The sequence below is a fragment of the Pseudophryne corroboree genome, chromosome 8 (genome assembly GCF_028390025.1).
Source record: "Pseudophryne corroboree isolate aPseCor3 chromosome 8, aPseCor3.hap2, whole genome shotgun sequence".
Taxonomy (NCBI): Eukaryota; Metazoa; Chordata; class Amphibia; order Anura; family Myobatrachidae; genus Pseudophryne; species Pseudophryne corroboree.
Genome location: NC_086451.1, coordinates 339,912,674 through 339,938,708, shown reverse-complemented (window position 1 = coordinate 339,938,708; position 26,035 = coordinate 339,912,674). Strand labels below are relative to the sequence as shown.

The following is a 26,035-nucleotide window of genomic DNA, read 5'->3' as shown; positions in this document are numbered from 1 at the left end:
AAGAATGATTGCTTACGTATTGGTGTATTGCATGTGTGAGCCATAAGTTAGTGCTGCAATGCATTTACAAAGTTTATAGTGTGGAGTAGGAGTGTGGTAGCATGTATCCACATAAGCAGGGCAGTGCCTTGTTATTGGAGTGCTGATTGCTGACAGTCTGCTGCGGTCCTGTTTCCTGTATCACAGAACCCGTTTGCACATGCGCATAACCGGTCCTGCGCCATCGCAAAGTACTGATAATCAGTGCTTTGTGACACACAAAGCAACTCCAACCACAGCTGAATAACCCCCATTGTTTTAAGTCAGTTGATTATTTCTGTGTTTTTCATCAACTCTTATTTAGACAGAGTTGTTTATCATTTGCATTGACCTTGGATACAACACTCAACCTCTCTATGGATGTGACTATTCCCAATGTACATAGCCTTCAAGAGTAATAACAAACAGCCCTTCTCAGAGCACCCCTGCGACTGGGCTGGTGCCAAGCTTCTTTTCTGAGCCTTTTTTGCTCAAATGTGCTTCTTCGAATGTGATGAGACAAAACTGCTACATTAGACTGCGCTGATTTGATATGTGACACTCAGTTGTGGCATAGAGGTTGGTGCCACCAATAATACCCTCTTGCATGCCTTTGGCGTGCATATCCAGAAAACGGACGCAGCATCGTGTGAGTCCCCCACTAGTGGGACATATTTACAACCAGCCCAGTGTCTGTGGTAGAGATTGCGTGGTGTTGCACTGTATCTGCGGTAGGAATGAGCCAGAAATTTCAAGAAAAAGACGTTAACTATATCGCTCTGCACGCTTACTCACAACAGTTGTCATGGCGAATTCAGCCTAGGTGTAAGAGGACACATCTGTATAATTACTCAATCAATCACACAGTATCCTCAGATAACACTGGCTGCTGTGCTTTCATGTAAAGAAGACTTTTTGTAAATAAATGGTGCAGTATTGGACATTCAACTGCTGCAGGACATCATGGCTCAAAACATTTTAATTCCGTCAAAATAAGGGAACATTTTATTCAGCAATGTGATTACAATAACTTGGACATGACAGATGCAGACAGTATTCACATTACAATACATTCAGAATATATTTGCATTTGCACTTAAGCTTAAAGATAAAGTGCCCATTCATACAATAAAAAAATAAAAATGCAAAGAACTGACAGCATTTTAATAAAGCAATACAGTTCCAAACACTGCCTTGTAAGTGGCAAAAAGCATTGTTAATGCAGCATAATGCACACAAAAAAGCCAAAAAATAAATAAAAAAATTCTCTTTTAGAAGCCTGCAGAAATGGAAAACAGCACAGTTAAATTCATATGCTTTTCTATGAAAAATGTTCGGGTGATAGTAACAATGCTGAAGTGCCCATATCTATTTAAGTTATAAAAAAACCTTTAATATTTTAATCACAAATAGTGTTTTTAAATGTGTGATGAATGTGTTTATGTCATATTTAAAGAGATATGCACAGTTATTGAATCTGGCACTGCAAGTCCCTATATACTACTTTTACCAGCACACAACTTCAAAAACCCATGTTTTACATTAGATTGTTAGATGCAAATTACATTGGGAATTGTTACCCATTATAACTAATATGCATATTTTAAAAATGCACGTGTGAAAGGGCCCTAACTGAAAGCGGGTAAGTGATTAGTTCCTCTTCATAAATAAAGACAGCCCTGGTGCAGGAGTCCTAAAAAACACTTCTTGGAAAATGGTTTGCATGTGAATGTAGATCTGTAGTCAAGAGATGTGCAAACCCTGTGAAAAAATTGGAACCGCCTTTTTGAGATATAAATGACACAGCTGTATTGGCTTTGTATCAAAGCTCACATACACTGTGCTATGACGCATGTTACCCTAATAGAAAGCAGTCAAATCTTTATACAGAGGAAAGGCAGATGTAAGTTTTTTTAGAGCTTCTGCACCAAACATATGTACTAATGCACTTTAGAACATCATATGCTTTGTGTAAGAAATGTTTATTTGATCAAGTTCAAGTGATATATTATGAAATACATATTTCATTTGCTAGAACTCTTGTTTGTTTTACCTTTACTAAGGGAATTCAATTAGCTGTAAATTACCGCAGGCTAATTAATTCCCCGGGGTGATCCAATTAGCCCCAAAGTATGCCCGCCGGTAGCACTTATTGGGGATTTTCGAGATCTCAGTAGGCTCCAAAGGAAACAAAAAAAAAAACCTGTTAAGTAGTCTGTTTTTTGCAAACCTGGCAGTGTTAACAGGTGTGGATTATTGTATTGACAGTTTCTAGGTCGACAATGTTTGATTCGACCACTATAGGTCGACAGGCACTAGGTCGACAGGGTTGGAAAGTCGACAAGGGTTCTAGGTCGACATGGTGTAGGTCGACAGTTCAAAAGGACGACATGAGTTTTTCATGTTTTTTTGGTGTCGTTTTCTCCATACAGTGACTGGGAAGCCCAATTAGTGCACCGTGTTCGCTCGCCATGCTTAGGGCAAGGTGCCTCGCTTCGCTCGGCACAGATTACCGTTCCAATCGTAGTCCACGTGGATCGTTAAGTATGAAAAAGTTCAAAAAAGATTTAAAAAAAAAAAAAAAAAGTCATGTCGACCTTTTAACCTGTCGACCTAGAAACCCTGTCGACCTAGTGATTGTCGACCAAAAGTGGACCTAGGCAGTGTCGATCTTCAGACCGGATCCCGTGTTAACACATAGATCACATAAGTGTTAAACACATAGGTCACGTGTTAACACTCGAAAACAGATTATTTAACGGGTGCAAACAAAAAGGGCTGTAATTGAATAGCCCAAAACTAAAAAGTGTAAAAAAGCTTGAGGCTTCCCCAGTTTTCTGCCCGTTAAATTATTGGGGCTAACTAAATTCTCCCCCAAGCCTGTATACTAATTTTAGGACCACCCTGCGATTGGAAGATATTAGACAGACACAAGCAAGACATTGTAGGCGTGGGGAGTAAGCTTTCTTATTGCAGCGTAACAATTGGTCTAACCTTACCTTTAAGATATAAGACATCCTCTAAAATAAATATGTAGAAAAAGAAAAGAATACATGTAAGAGGAAGTAGATGAAAGAGAGTTTATTTAGAGGTATTACTTAACCACTCATTCTATAGAAAGTATTCAGAATTATTAAGAAACAGCTTTTCTGTGTGTCCCGTGTATGAAATTAAACATGACACATACACTGTTTAACTGCCTTTTTGTGCTGCCAGTATACAAAATCGCCTGTATAATTCTGAATCATTAAACTCTATGGAAAATGAATTCACATATTTGTTGCCATTTATGGTTTTATCACTAAATATCAAAAGAATAATATAGACAGATATTTCAGAACCTGCTATTAGCATTGATGCATTGCCAAGCTGTATTTATATATGCTGTTGTTGCAAAATGCGTCACCCAGCTTTAAACTAGCAACAACTGAAGTGTAAGCAATGATCTTCTATAAGCTCAGTTACAAAAGTATCCAACCGCAAATACTTTAACCGTATCATTGTACAAAGAGTTAAAATCCTGAAAATGGTTGGCCATCACTGGACAAATGTGCTTCTTTCACTATGGTTCCGTCATGTAGAGTCTGCCATGACCACCCACTGGTATTGGCAGAGCCATAATGTATAAGTAAAGGTAGTCACCGCAGAACACAGTGGCTCCCATCTGTCCACTCCTATTCAATATTACAGAATAAAATCTTGTCTGAAGCTAACAATCCTTTTTTCTACCATTGGTGGGGACAGTACATAAATGGATGTGTCACTGGAATGAGTAAAATTGGTAGCCAATTTTAAAATTGGGCTACCAAACTTATCTTTCAAGTACGCTTGCAAGGATCCGATCCAGGATGGAAAATTACAGTGATGCAGACACTGTAGTACGAGCAATTCAGAAAATGTAGCAAGTGGGGCATTTAAGAAAATAAACCTCACACCTTGCAGCTTAGTTGCGAAGACCAGCAATAAAAAATTAATGCTAAATATTTCAGGAAACTGAAACTAGCAGTAAAAGCAGATAATTTCCCTGTAGTGCTGACCGAAACATGGCACAAAGCTTGTTTCAATATAAGTGTATTTATTTGTGGCTACATGAGCTTGAATAGAGCGCTGGAGTGACACTTTACACAATGAGACATAGCAGGTTAGTCATTGTCACTGCAGATAACACCGTAACAACAGAGTTTGAGAATGCATGGCTTGCCTTACGAGGTGAGCTGTAATTATATAAGTCGAGCACATACTCGCACTTCAGGTCTGCATACTGTAGTTAGAATGCCACTATTCATAAATTGAAATGTGTGATGTTGTCAGCTATTATACAAGAAGGCACATTAAGCAAACGTAAATGCACATCTCTGTTGACCTTGAAACATTTTCTAGTCACACACTGCCAGCAACATACAGTATGCAGCAATAAATATAATTTAGAAATAATGACAAGTATAAATATGTTTTCTGATGTACACACTAACATGGCTTATTGATGATATTCTTTGATATTACACATCTATTTGGATTAGAGAGATACCCAATTATCTACATTTTATGGTAATATATGTGCACTGTGTCACAGGAAGAGTCTTGTCCATGTGACGTGCACTGTATCATCCAATAAGAACCACCAGTGAAAGTGGAAGCAGCCAGTAAACATTGCACATACTCAAAGGCCATTTCTTATTGGCCAGTCATAACTTTATTGAATGTTTATATATAAACCACTGACTTTTACATCTAGTTTTCTGAATGGGACTAAAGCAGATGATAAAAACGAAACATGTAGTTAATATGGCCGATATGACATAAAAGAGCTTGTATGTCAGTCATAAATGTACTCTGTTATTTTGTTCAAGTTGTGAAGCGCATTAACACTGTGACAGTAATATACTAAAAACTGGCAGTGCTGTAATCCTAATGTCCCACTGTCCTGAAAGTCACAGTATGGAATAAAGTATGCAAGATGTGAAAAATTATGTAATAAGTATACAGTATCAAGATGGAAACCTTAATTAAAATCCTTATTTCAATTGTAAAAATGAAGTCTGGTCATAATTATGCTGTTCACCAAGTATAAGATTTGCTAGATAAAGTTATATGAGGGTGCACCACTATAACAACATACAAGTTTAATGTGCCTAAGATATACAGTAATGTCAGAAGCTGTACTCCTGCTCACCTCTTTATAGCCAAGTGCAGCTGAGGGCCTCAGTGGAGGAGCTGGTCGCAGACAGCTCAGAGTCCAGGTTTTGTAGATTTTGGCAGGTTCCAGGGGTCCATGAGGAACTGCTGAATAGGAGTGATGAGATGGAACAGGATTTTTTCTGTCTGTGAACTGACATATGAAGGTTTCTAAAATCAATAGTAATTACAGCCAATTTGTTTTCATTTTGGTGCTATGTATTACGCCACAATTTTACAATTTGGATGGTGAACGAAGTTATTACATGACCAAATAGACTTCAATTGCTGAACACTAGAGGGAACACCAGGAATATTACATTGAAACGTGATTTTTATTTATTATCTGGTAAGTAGTACATGATTGCCCACTAATAATTTCCACATAATCTGCAGTACTACACTATAAAGCCTCATCACCTTTGCTCATACAAGTACAAATAAGGTTCCCGGAAACAACACAATCTAATTCTGATCCATTTCCTGGAAACCTTCATCAATAATTGGATGACAGATACGCTTGTTAGATTTTTTAATTTGGTACGTATATAAAATTATATCACCCACTATTTAAAGCCATTGCCACCAGTATCTACTACAGTACACCATCAGGTGTATGTTTTTTTTTTATTATATCACCCCTACAGAATTTCTTCATCTGATCGCCAATCAGATCCTCTTCAGTCGGGGTGGGCAATATGTGACCCTCCAGCTGCTGTGGGACTACACATCCCAGCATTCCCTGCAACAGTTTTGCTACAGCAGCTGTAGGGCTGTTTATTGCTTACCCCTACTCTAAAGACTGCTGTAACCTCATATTACAAAGAAGTATACTTTAGACGTCTTATATAGCTACCATGTTGCATTTTGTGTGTATGTGTTAACACTTGCCATAATGTTTTGACACGACATTCATGTATTCACTTTTTTTATATTCACAGAGTATTTAAGCACTTTCCCATCACATATTTACTTACACATTTTTACTTACAATTGAAAAACTTACAACAAACTTATTTAACTAAAACATTTTTTAATTTTACCAAACATTCTACACAGTGAAAGAAAAAAAACTGAAGTAGAAAGATGTCTGGGTGTTATGGATGAGTACCTGGAACTCAGGGAAGTATGCGACAACTGGGAAATTCCAGTACTCACAGGTAAAGCTGCAGCGAGAATTGATGTCTGCAGCAACTCGTGCTCTACCCCTGACTCCGTTACCCCTCTTAGTGGTCGGATGGTGCCTGCAGTGCTAGTGTTCTTCTGCCCACGGCAGCCTCGTTTGAATGGGCAAATTAGGTCCGCCCAATCTCCGATGCCCCCCGGTCTTAAGTGACAAGGCACCATCCGAGACTGCGAGTAAGGGGGAACCTAACTAACCCTGCAACACCAATGCACGAGTAATAATGAGAACAACAATGGTCTTAGATGTTATAAGCAAATAAACAGTGAGAGTAGCAATGCTCAGGGATGTTAAAGATATAAATATAAACAAAGAACTGTTAGCGTGGATACTCCACGAAAACCTGAACACCGGCTGGCATGATCTGGTCAAGAATCGATCAGTCAAAGTCTCCAGGTCACAGCACAACACAGGCAGGATCTCCAACGAGCTGACAGGTTCACACAGAAGTAAGAACTATCACCAGCGTCTTTGGAGTGACCAGCAAGAGAATATAAATGGTGCTGCACCAATCACAGAAGAAACTCGTTAATTGCAAATATCGTGCAGCTGTCCTGCTGCACGTCCTTGTACACAGCTGGGTACTTATTTACCCAGCAACGGGGAACGCCGTCTGCCTCCGGCGTCCCCGTTGCTAGGGATCCGGCGGCTCACAGTGCCCCGTCTGTCTGACTGTTGCTAGGCGCCGGGCGGGGACTAGGAGACTTTGCGCCCGGCGTCTGCCTGTTGCTAGGCGCCGGGCGGGGACCAGAAAACCTTGCTCCTAGCGTCCGCCTGTTGCTAGGCGCCGGGCGGGGGTCAGCTGTAAGTGCAGCGTCCCGGCTCCATGGCAACGGCCGGGACATGCGCCTCCCGGCGCTAACACTGGGAAGTCAAGAAATCACTTATATTATACATGTGTATGCAATAAATTAATTCCCTTAATATATCATATTTTTAATAACCTCTTTATTCTTTTAAAACGTACTGTTAGCAAATTTACTGACGATTGGCAAGCACACGTACACAGTATTTGCCAGACAGTTTTATACAGCTCTGGCGTTTTTGCATCCGATTTTCATTAACACTTCATTACATAAACATTGTTTACAAATATACATAACAATTATATATAACTTACTGAGTGGCTTGTCCAAGACGTTGTCTTACACAAAGAGGTGTGTGACCCGGGAGCCTTGGTTAGGCGGTACAGATGATCAATCCACTCTTGACAGTCCTGACTATTAGTACAGTGGACTACAATGCGTTCAATCATAGGCCCTGAAAACAACACATTACATTACAACCCAAGGAGTAATAGGTCAAATTAAGTTAGTTATTACACTATAACTTTCTTTTGGACTGTCCATAAACATAAGTAGTTCCTGGAATGTGATTAATAATGAGAAAGCCACAGAGGAATGATTTAACTTTGAGGTCTATCTACCACTCTGGGGGTAATTCAGATCTGATCGCTGATGTGCATTTTCGCACAGTGGGTGATCAGGTTATAACAGCGTATCCACCGCAATGCGCGCGCGCTTCGGACAACAACAACTGGCATCACCGGTCAGTGATGGGATGGTGCGAAAAATCCGATCACACGGGCGTTCGCAAGGTGATTGACAGGGAGAGGCAGTTTGTGAGTGACAACTGAGCGTTTACAGGGAGTGTCCAGAAAAACGCAGGCGGTCACAAGCATTTTCAGGGAGGGTGTCTTACGTCAGCTTTGGCCCCAATCGGCCTGTTCTCATCGCACTGAAGGAGTAAGTTGTGGGTTGTGCACAGATTGCACAAAGTGGATTTTTGCAGCTCAGCTACAAATACGATCGCACACTTGCACAGCGAAAATACACTCTCCCTGTAGGTGGCGACTATCTGATCGCAGGACAGCAAAAAACGCAGCCCATCGATCAGATCTGAATTAGGCCCTCTGTGTGGACCACTGCAATCAAAGTTTCTGCTGTTCGCGATGCATTTTTTAAAATGTGAGTAAAAACACAGATCATATGCAGATGTGCTCGCTAGGGCCCTCATTCCGAGTTGTTCGCTCGCTAGCCGCTTTTCGCAGCAGTGCACACGCTAAGCCGCCGCCCTCTGGGAGTGAATCTTAGCTTAGCAGAATTGCAAACGAAAGATTCGCAAAATTGCGAATAGAAATTTCTTAGCAGTTTCTGAGTAGCTCGAGACTTACTCTGCCACTGCGATCAGTTCAGTCAGTTTCGTTCCTGGTTTGACATCACAAACACACCCAGCGTTCGCCCAGACACTCCCCCGTTTCTCCAGCCACTCCCGCGTTTTTCCCAGAAACGGCAGCGTTTTTTCACACACTCCCATAAAACGGCCAGTTTCCGCCCAGAAACACCCACTTCCTGTCAATCACACTACGATCACCAGAACGAAGAAAAAACCTCGTAATGCCGTGAGTAAAATACCAAACTTCTTAGCAAATTTACTTGGCGCAGCCGCAGTGCGAACATTGCGCATGTGCAGTTAGCGGAAAATCGCACCGATGCGAAGGAAAATAACGAGCGAACAACTCGGAATGAGGGCCTATGTTTTAAGCCAGTGTATGTCAGTGTTTTAGAGATCAATGCGTGGTTTAAAATGCAGTAATGTATGCGAATAGACCAATAAGCACTAATGAAAAGAGTAGAATAGGCATGGGGACTCACATGGACCAAAGATCTGAAGTGTTTCATTCAATTATTTACTAAAATGTCTTTCTTTATACGGTATTGAGCTGTGCTTTATAATATAGGCCAAAACCACAATAAAACTACTGAGGGGAGATCTTTTATCAAACCTTTAAAAGATAAAAGTTTAAGAGAACAGAAGCTGACTGGTTGCCATAGGCAACTTCTACACTTTATCTGTCTTGAAAGTTTAGTACATCTCCTCCTGGATATCAAGAGAAGACAGATAGAGCGGTATGAGGGTAAAGTTCCCAAGGTAACAATCTAATACATAATTAGAGTTTGATAAGTGCATGTAATTGCCACGTACTGCATACTGGTATAGCTGAATAAGGACAAGGTACTTAGTGGCACTGTATGATCTAGTCTGGGGACAGAAAGTGGCGCTGTGTTATCCAGTCTGGGGACAGAGGGTGGCGCTGTGTAATCCAGTCTGGGGACAGAGGGTGGTGCCGTGTGATCCAGTCTGGGGACAGAGGGTGGCGCCCTGTGACACACTCTGGGGACAGAGGGTGGCGCCCTGTGACCCAGTCTGGGGACAGAGGGTGGCGCCCTGTGACCCAGTCTGGGGACAGAGGGTGGTGCTCTGTGACCCAGTCTGGGGACAGAGGGTGGCGCCAGTCTGGGGACAAAGGGTAGAGCTGTGTGACCCAGTCTGGGGACAGAGGATGGCACTGTGTGACCCAGTCTGGGGACAGAGGGTGGCGCTGTGTGACCCAGTCTGGGGACAGAGGGTGGCGCTGTGTGACCCAGTCTGGGGACAGAGGGTGGCGCTGTGTGACCCAGTCTGGGGACAGAGGGTGGCGCTGTGTGACCCAGTCTGGGGACAGAGGGTGGCGCTGTGTGACCCAGTCTGGGGACAGAGGGTGGCGCTGTGTGACCCAGTCTGGGGACCGAGGGTGGCGCTGTGTGACCCAGTCTGGGGACCGAGGGTGGCGCCAGTCTGGGGACCGAGGGTGGCGCCAGTCTGGGGACCGAGGGTGGCGCCAGTCTGGGGACAGAGGGAGGCGCCAGTCTGGGGACAGAGGGTGGCGCCCTGTGACCCAGTCTGGGGACAGAGGGTGGCGCCCTGTGACCCAGTCTGGGGACAGAGGGTGGCACCCTGTGACCCAGTCAGGGGACAGAGGGTGGCGCCAGTCTGGGGACAGAGGGTAGAGCTGTGTGATCCAGTCTGGGGACAGAGGATGGCGTTGTGTGACCCCAGTCTGGGGACAGAGGGAGGTGCTGTGTGACCCCAGTCTGGGGACAGAGGGAGGTGCTGTGTGACCCAGCCTGGGGACAGAGGGTGGTGCTGTGTGACCCAGCCTGGGGACAGAGGGTGGTGCTGTGTGACCCAGCCTGGGGACAGAGGGTGGCGCTGTGTGACCCAGCCTGGGGACAGAGGGTGGCGCTGTGTGACCCAGCCTGGGGACAGAGGGTGGCGCTGTGTGACCCAGCCTGGGGACAGAGGGTGGCGCTGTGTGACCCAGCCTGGGGACAGAGGGAGGCGCTGTGTGACCCAGCCTGGGGACAGAGGGAGGCGCTGTGTGACCCAGCCTGGGGATAGAGGGTGGCGCTGTGTGACCCAGCCTGGGGACAGAGGGTGGCGCTGTGTGACCCAGCCTGGGGACAGAGGGTTGCGCTGTGTGACCCAGCCTGGGGACAGAGGGTGGCGCTGTGTGACCCAGTCTGGGGACAGAGGGTGGCGCTGTGTGACTCAGTCTAGGGACAGAGTGTATGTACGGCAGGAAAGTAAATGTAAATTGAGTGAACTGTGCAGAGTGGAGGTAATCTACTAGAATAACCTATAGAGGTTATGATGATGAATCTGGACTTGCTTGTAGAAGGCATAATTTAAAGATCAGTGGGTATGTACATATTAGAACGACGGCTAATCGGCCAGTGGTCAGGACAATTTACCTTAATCCCGGACCAGCCCTGATTGGCCGTACACCGGCTGATGATTTAATGAATGACGGAATGATATGTTGTTCCAGCCTTCATTAAAATGCACAGTGTCACATGCGATGTAAGTTGGCCTGCAGCACGGCCAAAAAGAAGATACCGCAAGCAGCATGCGGAAGTGCGCAATTGAGCATACACGTCAGACGATATACACAATTTGTTGGTCCAATACGGCAAAACCTGCCGATATCTGCCTGATGTGTAACCATCCTTAGACTGGTTAAGATGTTTTTAGGTACATTAAAAAGATACAAACACTCTTTTAGTTTATGAATGTATCATTTCTGCACTGGAATTTAACAGAACACAAAGCTGCATGTAATGGCATATTGCTTGCCTTCATGTTAGCACTGTAACAGGTCAAAGTATGGAAATGCATATTTGTGAGTGTACAAGAGTTCACATTTTGAATCCTTTCAAAAACGAGAATCTCAGCTACAGGTTCTCTTGTCACTTAATCCCGTTAAACATCAATAAAGTGATTTACCGAAGGGAACAGCAACTCACCTGCTATTTCAAACGCATGAGTACAAGTGTCACTCTCCTCCAGCCTAACTACCGACATTCCAGTCAGTGGTAATTTCCCCTTTAAATAAAAATGACAAAAATAAAGTAAAAAGAACAAAAACACCGGATTGCCTCATAACAGTGATGAAAATAGTACGGTTTCCAGGCTTCAGCAGGAACCGTTATACAGGTTGAGTCTCCCTTATCCAAAATGCTTGGGACCAGAGGTATTTTGGATATGGGATTTTTCCGTATTTTGGAATAATTGCATACCATAATGAGATATCATGGCAATGGGACCTAAATCTAAGCACAGAATGCATTTATGTTTCATATACACCTTATACACACAGCCTGAAGGTCATTTTAGCCAATATTTTTTATAACTTTGTGCATTAAACAAAGTGTGTCTACATTCACACAATTCATTTATGTTTCATATACACCTTATACACACAGCCTGAAGGTCATTTAATACAATATTTTTAATAACTTCGTGTATTAAACAAAGTTTGTGTACATTGAGCCATCAAAAAACAAAGGTTTCACTATCTCAATCTCACTCAAAAAAGTCCGTATTTCGGAATATTCCGTATTTCGGAATATTTGGATATGGGATACTCAACCTGTACTCTCATTCTCTGTAACTCACACGTCACATGTGGTCATTGTACAACATTAAGATGCCTTTGATTACAGTGATTTTCAGTAAGGGAGAGGTTTCACTACAAACCATTTTTGAGTACAGGTCTGCTTGGGAAAAAGGGTTTTTATAATGCTTACAAATGAAATATAAACATTTACGATATATCTCTATATCTTCTAGTCTCCAGTGCTTGTGAAAGGGCAGTCCCAGAGATGCATAGCAGGGACACTACAACAGTTTAACCTGATTAACACGGCTTTCATAGCTACAGGTATACCACTGCTTGTTAACAGATGTCAGCTTCCTAGCATTTGTAAATACAATTACCTATATTATATTATCATACACGATAAGGAAGGTTACACCCGCTCGTTTACTCTATAGACGTTTTGTGTTTTATTGAAATCTAACCTAACTGCTTTTTTTCTCACTGTCTGGTTGGGTGTCCGTTTACCTGGAGTACGTCTGATGTATATGCTGCTGGTGCACAGTTACACACATGCCGACATGCTTCTACTTCCACATACTGTACACACATAAATACTCATCTCCTTTTAGCTTGTTTTTAGACATATACATGTGAAAGCAGCATCAGCCCTGTCATATGGAACTGCACAGATCACAATGGATGCCTGGAAGTTGCGCGGTGGCTATAGTATAATGAATTAGCAGGAGATCACTATTGGTCACATATACAGCCTCTGCACACAGAAACCAAAGAAGATTGATCATTAACTTTGCATATAATAATGCATGAGACAGTTATTATGTACATGAATGGGTCGTTTTATGTTTGGAAATACAGGCTTCTGAAAATACTTTGCCTTGATATAAAATAAGACACTCTCCCAATCTGCTTCAAGATAACACAAACCCCCAATCTTGACTGCAGTGCTGCTTAATGTAACATATTACAGTAGTGTATATCCACAAGACTTTGGTGATATAAGCACTTGGTGATTTATGGCTATTCATGTATCTGGCACTTGCCATATGGATGGCAGTATGCCCCCTAGTCAGCTGGAGGCCCAAGGAATCGGCAAGTAGAAAATGGTCCTCTCCATGTAAGAGTTGGTTATAAACTAATATAAGGGAACCTGTTGATTACTCCTCTTTTACTCTGAGAGCCAAGGTGTAAATATATGGGGAGGGTTATACAGACCCTGCACAAATTGTTTTACTTATTTAATTAGAAAGTGCTATATTGTTTATAAACAATTTGTGCAGGAATGCAGTGCAGTGGCGCTCCAGCAGAATTAAATGGAGGCAATACGAGACAGGTGCCAGCTCTCACATGTAATATTATTTATTTATTAGCAGTTTCTTATATAGCGCAGCATAGTCCTTTGCGCTTTACAATTGGAACAACAGTTATAGAACAAAACTGGACAAAGACAGACAGACATATAGGTAGTAAGGCCCTGCTCGCAAGCTTACAATCTATAGGGATAGGCATTGATACACAAGGATAGATGCTACCTGTTACATAATGGTTCCCCAGATTGCTAGGTTCTTAATGGGTTGTATGATATGATCACCCAGCAATGTTGGAAGACAAAATGTGAGGTTATGTGGACTGTACAGAGGGGATGTAACTGGATAGGGAAGCATTGAAGGTTATGTGGGTGGGTAATAGAAAAGATGTATGTATGGGAGCTCGGTGAAAGACCACAGAAAGTAGGTGAAGACTGCAGGCATGGGGCACAGGATAGTAGATAGAGGGCAGTAGATACAGGACAGTGAGTACATTGATCACAAGGGAGAGGGATGGGCGGAAATGAATTACAGGGTTGGAAGTATTTGATTACTCTGTTCCATTGCTCTACACACAACCAGGTATTTACCCCAGGTGCAAGACAGCTGAGGAGGTATGACTATTGCCAAGCTGCTCTGCAATGCAACAAAGACAGAGGATGAGACACTATAAACACAGGAGTGAGCAGACTAGTCTATTGCTATGGGATAGGGACACTCACTACAGACTGGGTCATAACCAGAATTTGTCCCAGTGTAGTATGCAAAGATGCGTCACTTCTGTTTATGTACAAAGTATGGTTTATATAAATTCATAGGTTTCTCTTGTTGCATCATTCTCATGTTCTTGTACCAGAAAGAGGGTAGTAAAACGGGATACTAAGAAAACACTTACGTATGGAGTATAACAGAAAAATGATTTCCATATAATACCTGATAAATGAAGCCACTCATCCGTGGACTAGCAGACAGCATTAATAGTGCACTTGGAAACAGCATGAAATACCTCTCCTCTTTTTCCTTTATTAGAAAATAAGATACAATCACTCTACAGAAAACAGGCATTTAGTAACATTATTATTAACATTTATTCCTATAATGCCAAAAACTACTTATGCTTTACATTTAGGGACAAACTACATAGGGGTCTATTTACTAAGGACTTGGATGGAGATAAAGTGGATGGAGATAAAGGTGGTCATTCCGAGTTGATCGTAGCCAGCAACTTTTTGCTGCTGCTGCTGCGATCAGCGAGTCCACGCCTATGGGGGAGTGTATTTTAGCTTAGCAGGGCTGCGATCGCTTGTGCAGCAGAACATGACTAGCCCTGGACATACTTACCCTGTGCGACGATCTCAGCGATGCTTGGGCCGGCTTTGACATCAGACATCCGCCCTCCGTTCTCCTGGACACGCCTGCGTTTTCTTCACCACTCCCCGAAAACGGCAGGCAACGTTCCGGTGACGCTCTGGAATGCCTTCATTCTGTCAATCTTCTTGCGGTCGTCTCTGCGATCGCTTTCTTCGTTTTCCGCGACGTAACCCAGCGAACCCTGTCGCTGGGCAACGACGCGCGTGCGCAGTGTGGCAGCCGCGCATGCGCATTCCGGACCCGTTCGCACCGCAGCGACAAACAGCTGCGTGCGAATGGGTCTGAATGACCCCCAAAGTCCCAGCCAATCAGCTCCTAAGTGACATTTTTCAAACCCTGACTGTAACATGGCAGTTAATAGCCGATTGGCTGGGACTTTATCTCCGTCGACTTTATCTCCATCCAAGGCTTAGTAAATAGACCGCTTAGTCTTGTAATAAAACAAGACTAGGGGTTTATTTACAGAGAATTGTGGGTTGTAAAATGTGGCCCTTCTGATCATGTTTATGCCTGAAATTTAAAAGACAATAATTGAATTACTAGTAAAACATAGCTAATACAATCATTGCCCTTTTAAATTTTGAGCATAAACATGATCAGAAATGTAAATAAAGTGTAGATACCAATAGGCAGGTAAAGCGGTAAGATTGTTCATCTATACGCCCTGCACTTCTATTTCAGTATGTCTGATATCTATATTACATACCTCACTTGCTCCACACTGCACCATAATCTGTGACATATACACAACACTGCCCAGTGTTTTAATGTCATCTCCTTCCCAACACTGGATCTGTTCAGAAAGAATCTGCAATTCCAGCTGTTTTCTCTTCCGCAGGTCCTGACACTGTGCCTGTAGCATGACGGAGAACAGAAAGATGTATAATGCTGCTTATTAATCAGTGCTCTACTGATCACTATAATACAACATATTTCTTAAGGAGCTCATACATATTGGAGGGGGGGTTCTAAAGCACAGACTTTACCGTATATAGGGGTTCATTCCGAGTTGTTCGCTCGTTGCCGATTTTCGCAACAGAGCGATTAAGGCAAAAAATAAGATTTTACTCACCGGTAAATCTATTTCTCGTAGTCCGTAGTGAATGCTGGGGACTCCGTAAGGACTATGGGGAATAGACGGCTCCGCAGGAGACTGGGCACATCTAAAGAAAGATTTAGGTCTATCTGGTGTGCACTGGCTCCTCCCCCTATGACCCTCCTCCAAGCCTCAGTTAGGAAAATGCCCGGAAGAGCTGACACAATAAGGAAGGACTTATGAATCCCGGGTAAGACTCATACCAGCCACACCAATCACACCATATAACACGTGATAGGAACCCCGGTTAACAGTATGATAACAAATGGAGCCTCTGAAGAGATGGCTCACAACAAAACCCGCTTTTTGTAACAATACCTATGTGCAGGTATTGCAGACAATCCGCACTTGGGATGGGCGCCCAGCATCCACTACGGACTACGAGAAATAGATTTACCGGTGAGTAAAATCTTATTTTCTCTGACGTCCTAGTGGATGCTGGGGACTCCGTAAGGACCATGGGGATTATACCTAAGCTCCCAAACGGGCGGGAGAGTGCGGATGACTCTGCAGCACCGAATGAGAGAATTCCAGGTCCTCCTCAGCCAGGGTATCAAATTTGTAGAATTTTGCAAACGTGTTTGCCCCCGACCAAGTAGCTGCTCGGCAAAGTTGTAAAGCCAAGACCCTCGGGCAGCCGCCCAAGATGAGCCCACCTTCCGTGTGGAATGGGCTTTTACAGATTTAGGCTGCGGTAAGCCTACCGCAGAATGCGCCAGCTGAATAGTGCTACAAATCCAGCGCGCAATAGACTGCTTAGAAGCAGGAGCACCCAGCTTGGTGGGTGCATACAGGATAAACAGCGAGTCAGTCTTTGACTCCAGCCGTCCTGGAAATATAAATTTTTAGGGCCCTGACTACGTCCAGCAACTTGGAATCCTCCAAGTCCCTAGTAGCCGCAGGCACCACAATAGGTTGGTTCAAGTGAAAAGCTGAGACCACCTTTGGGAGAAACTGAGGACGAGTCCTCAATTCTGCCCTATCCATATGGAAAATCAGATAAGGGCTTTTACAAGACAAAGCCGCCAATTCTGAAACCCGCCTGGCCGACGCCAAGGCCAACAGCATGACCACTTTCCACGTGAGATATTTTAAATCCACAGTCTTAAGTGGTTCGAACCAATGTGATTTCAGGAATGCCAAAACCACAGTGAGATCCCAAGGTGCCACTGGGGGCACAAAAGGAGGCTGAATATGCAGTACTCCTTTGACAAAAGTCTGAACTTCGGGCAGTGAAGCCAGTTCTTTTTGGAAGAAAAATCGACAGACGAAATCTGGACCTTTATGAAATTCCTCCGTCGGGGCCTTCATGGCCTCACACCAAGCAACATATTTTCGCCAAATGCGGTGATAATGTCTTGCGGTGACATCCTTCCTGGCTTTGATCAGGGTAGGGATGACTTCCTCCGGAATACCCTTTTCCTTCAGGATCCGGTGTTCAACCGCCATGCCGTCAAACGCAGCCGCGGTAAGTCTTGGAACAGACAGGGTCCCTGCTGCAGCAGGTCTCGTCTGAGTGGCAGAGGCCAAGGGTCCTCTGTAAGCATCTCTTGAAGTTCCGGGTACCAAGCTCTTCTTGGCCAATCCGGAACCACGAGTATGGTTTTCACTCCTCGCCTTCTTATTATTCTCAGTACCTTGGGTATGAGAGGTAGAGGAGGAAACACATAAACCGACTGGTACACCCATGGTGTCACTAGAGCGTCCACCGCTATCGCCTGAGGGTCTCTTGACCGGGCGCAATATCTTTTCAACTTCTTGTTGAGGCGGGACGCCATCATGTCTACCTGTGGTTTTTCCCACCGGTTGACCAGCATTTGGAAGACTTCTGGATGAAGTCCCCATTCTCCCCGGTGGAGGTCGTGCCTGCTGAGGAAGTCTGCTTCCCAGTTGTCCACTCCCGGAATGAACACTGCCGTCAGTGCTAACACATGATTCTCTGCCCATCTGAGAATCCTTGTGGCTTCTGCCATCGCCATCCTGCTTCTCGTGCCGCCCTGTCTGTTTACATGGGCGACCGCCGTGATGTTGTCTGACTGGATCAGTACCGGCTGGTTTTGAAGCAGGGGTCTTGCCTGGCTTAGGGCATTGTAAATGGCCCTTAGCTCCAGCATATTTATGTGAAGAGAAATCTCCTGATTTGACCACAGTCCTTGGAAATTTCTTCCCTTTGTGACTGCCCCCCAGCCCCGAAGGCTGGCATCCGTGGTCACCAGGACCCAGTCCTGTATTCCGAATCTGCGGCCCTCTAGTAGATGAGCCCTCTGCAGCCACCACAGCAGCAACACCCTGGTTCTGGCCGATAGGGTTATCCGCTGTTGCATCTGGAGATGGGACCCGGACCATTTGTCCAACAGGTCCCACTGGAACGTCCTTGCGTGGAACCTTCCGAATGGAATTGCTTCGTACGAAGCTACCATTTTTCCCAGGACTCGTGTGCATTGATGTACCGACACTTTTCCTGGTTTTAGAATGTCTCTGACCAGAGATGACAATTCCTCGGCTTTTTCCAGTGGAAGAAACACTCTTTTCTGGTCTGTGTCCAGAATCATTCCAAGGAACAGAAGACGTGTCGTCGGGACCAGCTGTGACTTTGGAATGTTTAGAATCCAGCCGTGCTGTTGTAGCACTTCCTGAGAAAGTGCCACCCCCACTATCAACTGTTCTTTGAACCTCGCCTTTATCAGGAGATCGTCCAAGTACGGGATAATTAAAACTCCCTTCTTGCGAAGGAGTATCATCATTTCGGCCATTACCTTGGTAAAGACCCTCGGTGCCGTGGATAACCCGAACGGCAGCGTCTGGAACTGATAGTGACAGTCCTGTACCACAAATCTGAGGTACTCCTGGTGCGGAGGGTAAATGGGGACATGCAGGTACGCATCCTTGATGTCCAGGGATACCATGTAATCCCCCTCCTCCAGGCTCGCAATAACCGCCCTGAGCGATTCCATCTTGAACTTGAACCTTTTGATATAAGTGTTCAAGGTTTTTAAATTTAAGATGGGTCTCACCGAACCGTCCGGTTTCGGTACCACAAACATTGTGGAGTAGTAACCCTTTCCTTGCTGAAGGAGGGGTACCTTGACGATCACTTTCTGTGAATACAGTTTTTGAATAGCCACCAACACTGCCTCCCTGGCAGAGGGAGTTGCCGGCAAGGCAGATTTTAGGAAATGGCGGGGGGGAGACGTCTCGAATTCCAGCCTGTACCCCTGAGATACTACTTGAAGGACCCAGGGATCCACTTGTGAGAGAGCCCACTGTGTGCTGAAAAACCTGAGACGTGCCCCCACCGTTGCCGATTCTGCCTGAGCAGCCCCAGCGTCATGCTGTGGACTTACCGGACGCAGGGGAGGACTTCTGCTCCTGGGAACTAGCTGTGTGCTGCAGCTTTTTTCCCCTTCCTCTGCCCCTCGGCAGAAAGGATGAGTCTCTAGCCCGCTTATTTTTCTGGGGCCGAAAGGACTGTACCTGATAATACGGTGCTTTCTTTTGCTGTGGGGTAGCCTGTGGCAAAAAAGTCGATTTCCCAGCAGTAGCTGTGGAAACGAGGTCTGAAAGACCATCCCCAAAAAGTTCCGCCCCTTTATAGGGTAAAACTTCCATGTGCCGCTTGGAGTCGGCATCACCTGACCATTGCCTAGTCCATAACCCCCGTCTGGCGGCAATGGACATAGCGCTTATTTTTTATGCCAGCCGGCAAATATCCCTCTGTGCATCACGCATGTATAAGACCGCGTCTTTTATATGGTCAATCGTTAGCAAAATATTGTCCCTATCCATGGTATCAATGTTTTCCGACAGGGAGTCTGACCACGCAGCAGCAGCACTGCACATCCAAGCTGATGCAATAGCGGGTCTCAATATAATGCCAGTGTGTGTGTATATAGCTTTTAGGGTACTTTCCAGCTTTCTATCAGCAGGTTCTTTTAGGGCGGCCGTATCCGGAGACGGTAGTGCCACCTTCTTTGATAAGAGTGTCAATGCTTTATCTACCCTAGGGGGTGTTTCCCAGCGTGACCTATCCTCTGGCGGGAAAGGGTACGCAGCCATTAACCGTTTAGAAATGATCAATTTCTTATCTGGGGAAGTCCACGCTTCCTCACACACCTCATTTAATTCGTCAGATGCAGGAAAAACTACTGGTAGTTTGTTCTCACCAAACATAATACCCTTTTTTGTGGTACCTGGGGTATCATCAGAAATGTGTAAAACATTTTTCATAGCCTCAATCATATAACGGGTGGATCTATTGGAGGGTACACTCGTCTCATCATCGTCGACACTGGAGTCGGTATCCGTGTCGACATCTGTATCTGTCATCTGAGGTAGCGGGCGTTTTATAGCCCCTGATGACATTTGAGACGCTTGGACAGGCACAAGCTGAGTAGCCGGCTGTCCTATGTCGTCAAACCTTTTATGTAAGGAGCTGACACTGTCACGTAATTCCTTCCATAAGTCCATCCACACTGGTGTCGACCCCGCAGGGGGTGGCATCACATTCACAGGCATTTGCTCCGCCTCCACATCATTATCCTCATCATACATGTCGACACAGCAGTACCGACACACAGCAGACACACAGGGAATGCTCTTACAGAGGACAGGACCCCACAAAGCCCTTTGGGGAGACAGAGGGAGAGTATGCCAGCACACACCAGGGCGCTATATAACACAGGGATATCACTATACAGAGTGTTTTCCCCTATAGCTGCCTATAATATATATATACTGCGCCTAAATTGTGCCCCCCCTCTCTTTTTTACCCTTTCTGTAGTGCAGGACTGCAGGGGAGAGCCAGGGAGCTTCCTTCCAGCGAAGCTGTGAGGGAATAATGGCGCCAGTGTGCTGAGGGAGTTGGCTCCGCCCCTTTTTCGGCGGGCTTTCTCCCGCTATTTTATAGTTTCTGGCAGGGGTTAATATACACCTATATAGCCTCTGGGGCTATATATGGTGTTAGTTTTGCCAGCCAAGGTGTTATTATTGCTGCTCAGGGCGCCCCCCCCCCCCAGCGCCCTGCACCCATCAGTGACCGCAGTGTGTGGTGTGCATGAGGAGCAATGGCGCACAGCTGCAGTGCTGTGCGCTACCTTGGAGAAGACAGAAGTCTTCAGCCGCCGATTTTCCGGACCACCTTCTTGTTTCTGGCTCTGTAAGGGGGACGGCGGCGCGGCTCCGGGAACGGACGACGAGGTCGGGTCCTGTGTTCGATCCCTCTGGAGCTAATGGTGTCCAGTAGCCTAAGAAGCCCAAGCTACCACCACTTAGGTAGGTTCGCTTCTTCTCCCCTTAGTCCCTCGTTGCAGTGAGCCTGTTGCCAGCAGGTCTCACTGAAAATAAAAAACCTAAACTATACTTTCTTCTAGGAGCTCAGGAGAGCCCCTAGTGTGCATCCAGCTCAGCCGGGCACAGAAATCTAACTGAGGCTTGGAGGAGGGTCATAGGGGGAGGAGCCAGTGCACACCAGATAGTCCTAAATCTTTCTTAGATGTGCCCAGTCTCCTGCGGAGCCGTCTATTCCCCATGGTCCTTACGGAGTCCCCAGCATCCACTAGGACGTCAGAGAAATGCGCATGCGCATGGTTCGCAGAGTGCATGCGGTTAGTATTTTAACACAAAACTTAGATTTACTCACGCCCGAATGAAGATTTTTCATCGTTAAAGTGATCGTAGTGTGATTGACAGGAAGTGGGTGTTTCTGGGCGGAAACTGGCCGTTTTCTGGGAGTGTGCGGAAAAACGCAGGCGTGTCAGGGAAAAACGCGGGAGTGTTTGGAGAAACGGGGGAGTGGCTGGCCGAACGTTGAGCGTGTGTGACGTCAAACCAGGAACGAAACTGATCGCTATTTGTGAGTAAGTCTCGAGCTACTCAGAAACTGCTAAGAAATTTCTTTTCGCAATTCTGCTAAGCTAAGATACACTCCCAGAGGGCGGCGGCTTAGCGTGTGCAATGCTGCTAAAAGCAGCTAGCGAGCGAACAACTCGGAATCACCCCCATAGATTCAGTAATGGGTATTATTGGAATTATTCACTTTTAGCTATAAAGTGCCATAAAGAGTACACAGGGTAGACAGAGAAAACAGTAAAATGTTATCTGTGCATCAGTGGTTCACAAATTCGGTCCTTAGGAGCCCAAACAGTTCACGTTTTCCAGGTCACCTGCACAGGTGGATTAATTAGTTAATGACACATTTTTAAAATATGCACAGGCAATTATCTCACCTGTGAGTCTGCGGGGAGACTTGGAAAACTGTTTGGGGCCCTGAAGACAGAGTTTGAGAACCTATGCAATACACACTGGGAGACCATAGCATCTTTAGATACCATTAGTGCTAACATTAAAAATACATCATAGACTGGGTAGGAGAAATAACAAAGACAAGGGTAAGGCACCGCGCTGAAGTTACCAGGAGCATACAGTGCAGGGGTGGGCAATTATTTCAGCTGGGGGGCCGCTTAACACTTCCAACGAATATTCGAGGGCCACACACAAAATACTCAAAAAGAGTCCCCTTTTTACACATTACGGCAGATAGCGTCCCCTTTTTACACATTACGGCAGACATCGTCCCCCTTTTTACACATTACAGCAGACAGCGCCCCCGTTTTTACACATTACGGCAGACATTGTTCCCCTTTTTACACATTACGGCAGACTGCGTCCACTTTTTACACATTACGGCAGACATCATCCCCCTTTTTACACATTACAGCAGACAGCGCCCCCGTTTTTACACATTACGGCAGACATTGTTCCCCTTTTTACACATTACAGCAGACTGCGTCCACTTTTTACACATTACGGCAGACATCATCCCCCTTTTTACACATTACAGCAGACAGCGGCCCCGTTTTTACACATTACGGCAGACATTGTCCCCCTTTTTACACATTACGGCAGACTGCGTCCCCTTTTTACACATTACGGCAGACTGCGTCCCCTTTTTACACATTACGGCAGACATTGTCCCCCTTTTTACACATTACGGCAGACTGCGTCCACTTTTTACACATTACGGCAGACTGCGTCCCCTTTTTACACATTACGGCAGACATTGTCCCCCTTTTTACACATTACGGCAGACTGCGTCCACTTTTTACACATTACGGCAGACATCGTCCCCATTTTTACACATTACAGCAGACAGTGCCTCCGTTTTTACACATTATGGCAGACAGCATCACCCTTTTTTACACATTACGGCAGACAGTCCCTACCCCCCTATCCCCTCCCTCCCCTAAACCCATATTGTAGTTTTTAACTCAGCTGCCTCCCCACCCCTAAACCTATATGGCAGCTTAAGCAGTGATCCAGGGGCTGGCAGGACAGGGGGTTTACCTGTTCGTCACAGTGGCAGACGATCCCCGCTGTCCGATGATGCCGCCTGGAGTCACTGCTGATGTGGCCTCTTGCTCCCGCTCGCTGGCCGCTGCTTCTTCTCCTCACTCAGCCGCCAAGCGCAGTGCCCGCCCCCCGTGCCGCCCAGCGCGCTTGGTAACAGAGGAAATCCCGGTCAGCTGACCTTGTGACGTGACCGGGATTTCCTCAGCGGCGCCTCGTCTGAGAACAGTGCAATGACAAGCGGCCTGTCGGGCCGCTTGTCATTGCACTCTAATGGGGCACAGCGGGCCAGGCACGATCGGTCCGCGGGCCGCCTGTTGCCCACCCCTAATACAGTGGCAAGTCGCGGGAGGGAGTCGATTCAGTACTCTGTGATCTTACTGTTGGAATCTGAACTGATCGAAAAGTTCCTAAAAAAAGCCTCAGCAGCGAACAGGTTAACTGAAGAAAGTACTACCTATGACAACAGTACATTTGTGTATTTTCAGCTAGGAAGGAAAACCCACAGAAGCTGCACTCCCATTGGAGGACAATGAATGTATGCTTTATTTCTGTTCTACATCACACTTTCCAGCTCTCCTGCTTTCTGAGAAATGGCGTCTTTCTGTGCCTGTGAGCAAGACACAAGGCAGCAACTAAAGGGCTCTGTGGTTTATTTACAGCACTAGAAAACCCATCCTCAGGAGGAAACAGTATATCTCCATACACACGGGATAGCCTATAGATCTATAAATATTAAACCTAATACAGATGTATGTGTATATAGCAAATCTAAAAAGAACATGCAGGGTTTTTAGTTTTTTTTTTTAAAGGTGATCAGCGACACATAGATTTATAAAGATTGAACTCAAACTTCCTCCACTACTGGGTTGCACTTTAAAATGCAGACGATGCATAATACTTTCATTACATCCTTAAAAGGGCCTTTGGAATTTACATTTACCATATAAATGATACACGAGGAAACAACCCTTCTACATGTATGTGTTATATCTTTCCATCTTATATTTACCCTTAGCATGAAGGAATATTTACTCTATGGGCCAGATTTAATCTATATCGCACCCACTATCTCCCGTCTAAAGTGACGGGAGATAGAGCAGCAATATTCAAATTGACCCTGTTATTGCGCTGATCGCGCTCAGTAGTCGGTTTAGGCGCACCAAGAGTCTAAACAAGACTAAAGTAATAGGCGTGATCATGAAAAGACGCATTTCTGCTCGCTACCACCAGGGGTAGCGAGCAGAAATGAACCTGTCGCGCCCGTTTGCAGTAATATAAGAATACAGCCAGCGGGCGCAACAGGGGGCGGGAGGAAGAGACGGACATTTGAATCTGGCCCTATATGTTAATGTAGTATACATGGGGAACGGTATGGTATCCCGCACATGGGATGCCGAAGGTCAGTATATAGACATTGACATCACGAGCGGTGGAATGCTGGTATGGGGGCGAGCGCAATGAAGCCACAGGTTCTATTCCCCCTGTATGGGTGTCGTGGACACCCATAGAGGAGGAATCACCTACCTCGCCGGTATACCGGTGTCGGTATGGTGCCCCAGTCGGGATCCCGGCGTCGGTATTGTGAAAGGCGGGATGCCGACGAGCGGTATGCTGACCGCATACCAACTAACCACCACAGTGTTTATACTAGGAGAGTTTGACTTCAGAAGCCACTTGGAAATTGCGGTAGGTGAGTTTGTATGGCAAAACAACAATGGATCTTCTTAGCCTTTACAGTTACGGTTATCAGGGTTCAGTATGCTATCTCGGTTGTCGTGATGCTGGCGGTCACATGACCAACACTGGCACCCTGACACTGAAGATCCAGAGGATGGAGGGGGTAAGTATTTTTACCCCCCACCCCCCCTTCACACTCCGCTACCCTATCTCTCCAGGGGTGGCGGAAAGGGCTAACCCTCCAGGGATAGTGGCTAGGGCTAACCCTCCAGGGGTATTGGCTAGGGCTAACCCTTAGGGGGGTGGCAGCTCCCCCCTAGTGCATAACTCTAACCCCCCTTTGCAAATTACTTCCAGAGTTTGTGGGAATCCCCAAAATTCCATATTCTCCTAGACGTGCATAGAGGGAGCTGCAGATCAGCCCCAGTTTTGCCAGTATTGTTTAAAATCTCCACACAGTTAGTATATTATATAAATAATAACGGGTATTATTTAGATATAGTTCTAAACAGCTTGTCCTATTGTTGCTGGAATTCTCAACTGTGAATCCAATGGATACCTGCATATACTCTAGGTACAACTTTTGCACTAAATCAGTCAACATTAGTTTAATCTGTCATGGGCACGTTAGACAATGAAAGGAAAATATACTAAAGAAATCTTCCTGAAGTCCAGCTATTTCTACATTACTGTAAATTACTATATTGTGCTGTAACATAATACAGTGCAAGACATTTATATAGAGATGACTGGGTAGCAGGATATGAGAGGGGTATCAACAAGCGGTGAAACCTCAGAAGTCAGAGCGGGATGCCCAAACATATTACAAAGAGGAAGTATACATGCACATTACTATAAACTTACTAGGGGACAGGGTTGGGGATTTTTTTTTTTTTTTACCCAGACATCCCCTTTTACGAGAAGGTTGCATCCAATTCTGTTCCACCCATTGTTAGAGGAGATACCTCAGGTGTGATTCACTCTGTCTGCCGTCAGAGGCGATGTGCATATATTTAACTAGTAACCCGCCCCGGCTTCACACTCAAGCTGACTTCATTCACTAAAACTATCACTGCTCTGCTCCCTTTTGTCATAATGTTCATACACCTCAACTTTCCTCAACGAATGCTCTAAAAAACTGT

The 26,035-nt window shown here is 45.2% G+C and overlaps 1 protein-coding gene across 3 annotated transcripts in view; it reads right to left on the bottom strand.

Moving 5' to 3' along the window:
• Positions 1-26,035, bottom strand: part of ARHGEF6 (Rac/Cdc42 guanine nucleotide exchange factor 6) — a 258,983-nt gene that overhangs the window by 53,653 nt on the left and 179,295 nt on the right. For 2 of the 3 annotated variants that reach the window (XM_063937432.1, XM_063937434.1), the window contains exons 12-17: positions 15,480-15,626; positions 14,336-14,422; positions 11,503-11,581; positions 7,497-7,636; positions 5,192-5,347; positions 3,018-3,038 (exon numbers count right to left, since the gene is read on the bottom strand). In XM_063937432.1, coding sequence (XP_063793502.1) covers positions 3,018-3,038; positions 5,192-5,347; positions 7,497-7,636; positions 11,503-11,581; positions 14,336-14,422; positions 15,480-15,626 — 630 coding nt within the window. The remainder of the gene's footprint in view (positions 1-3,017; positions 3,039-5,191; positions 5,348-7,496; positions 7,637-11,502; positions 11,582-14,335; positions 14,423-15,479; positions 15,627-26,035) is intronic. The other variant, XM_063937433.1, reaches the window with a different exon arrangement.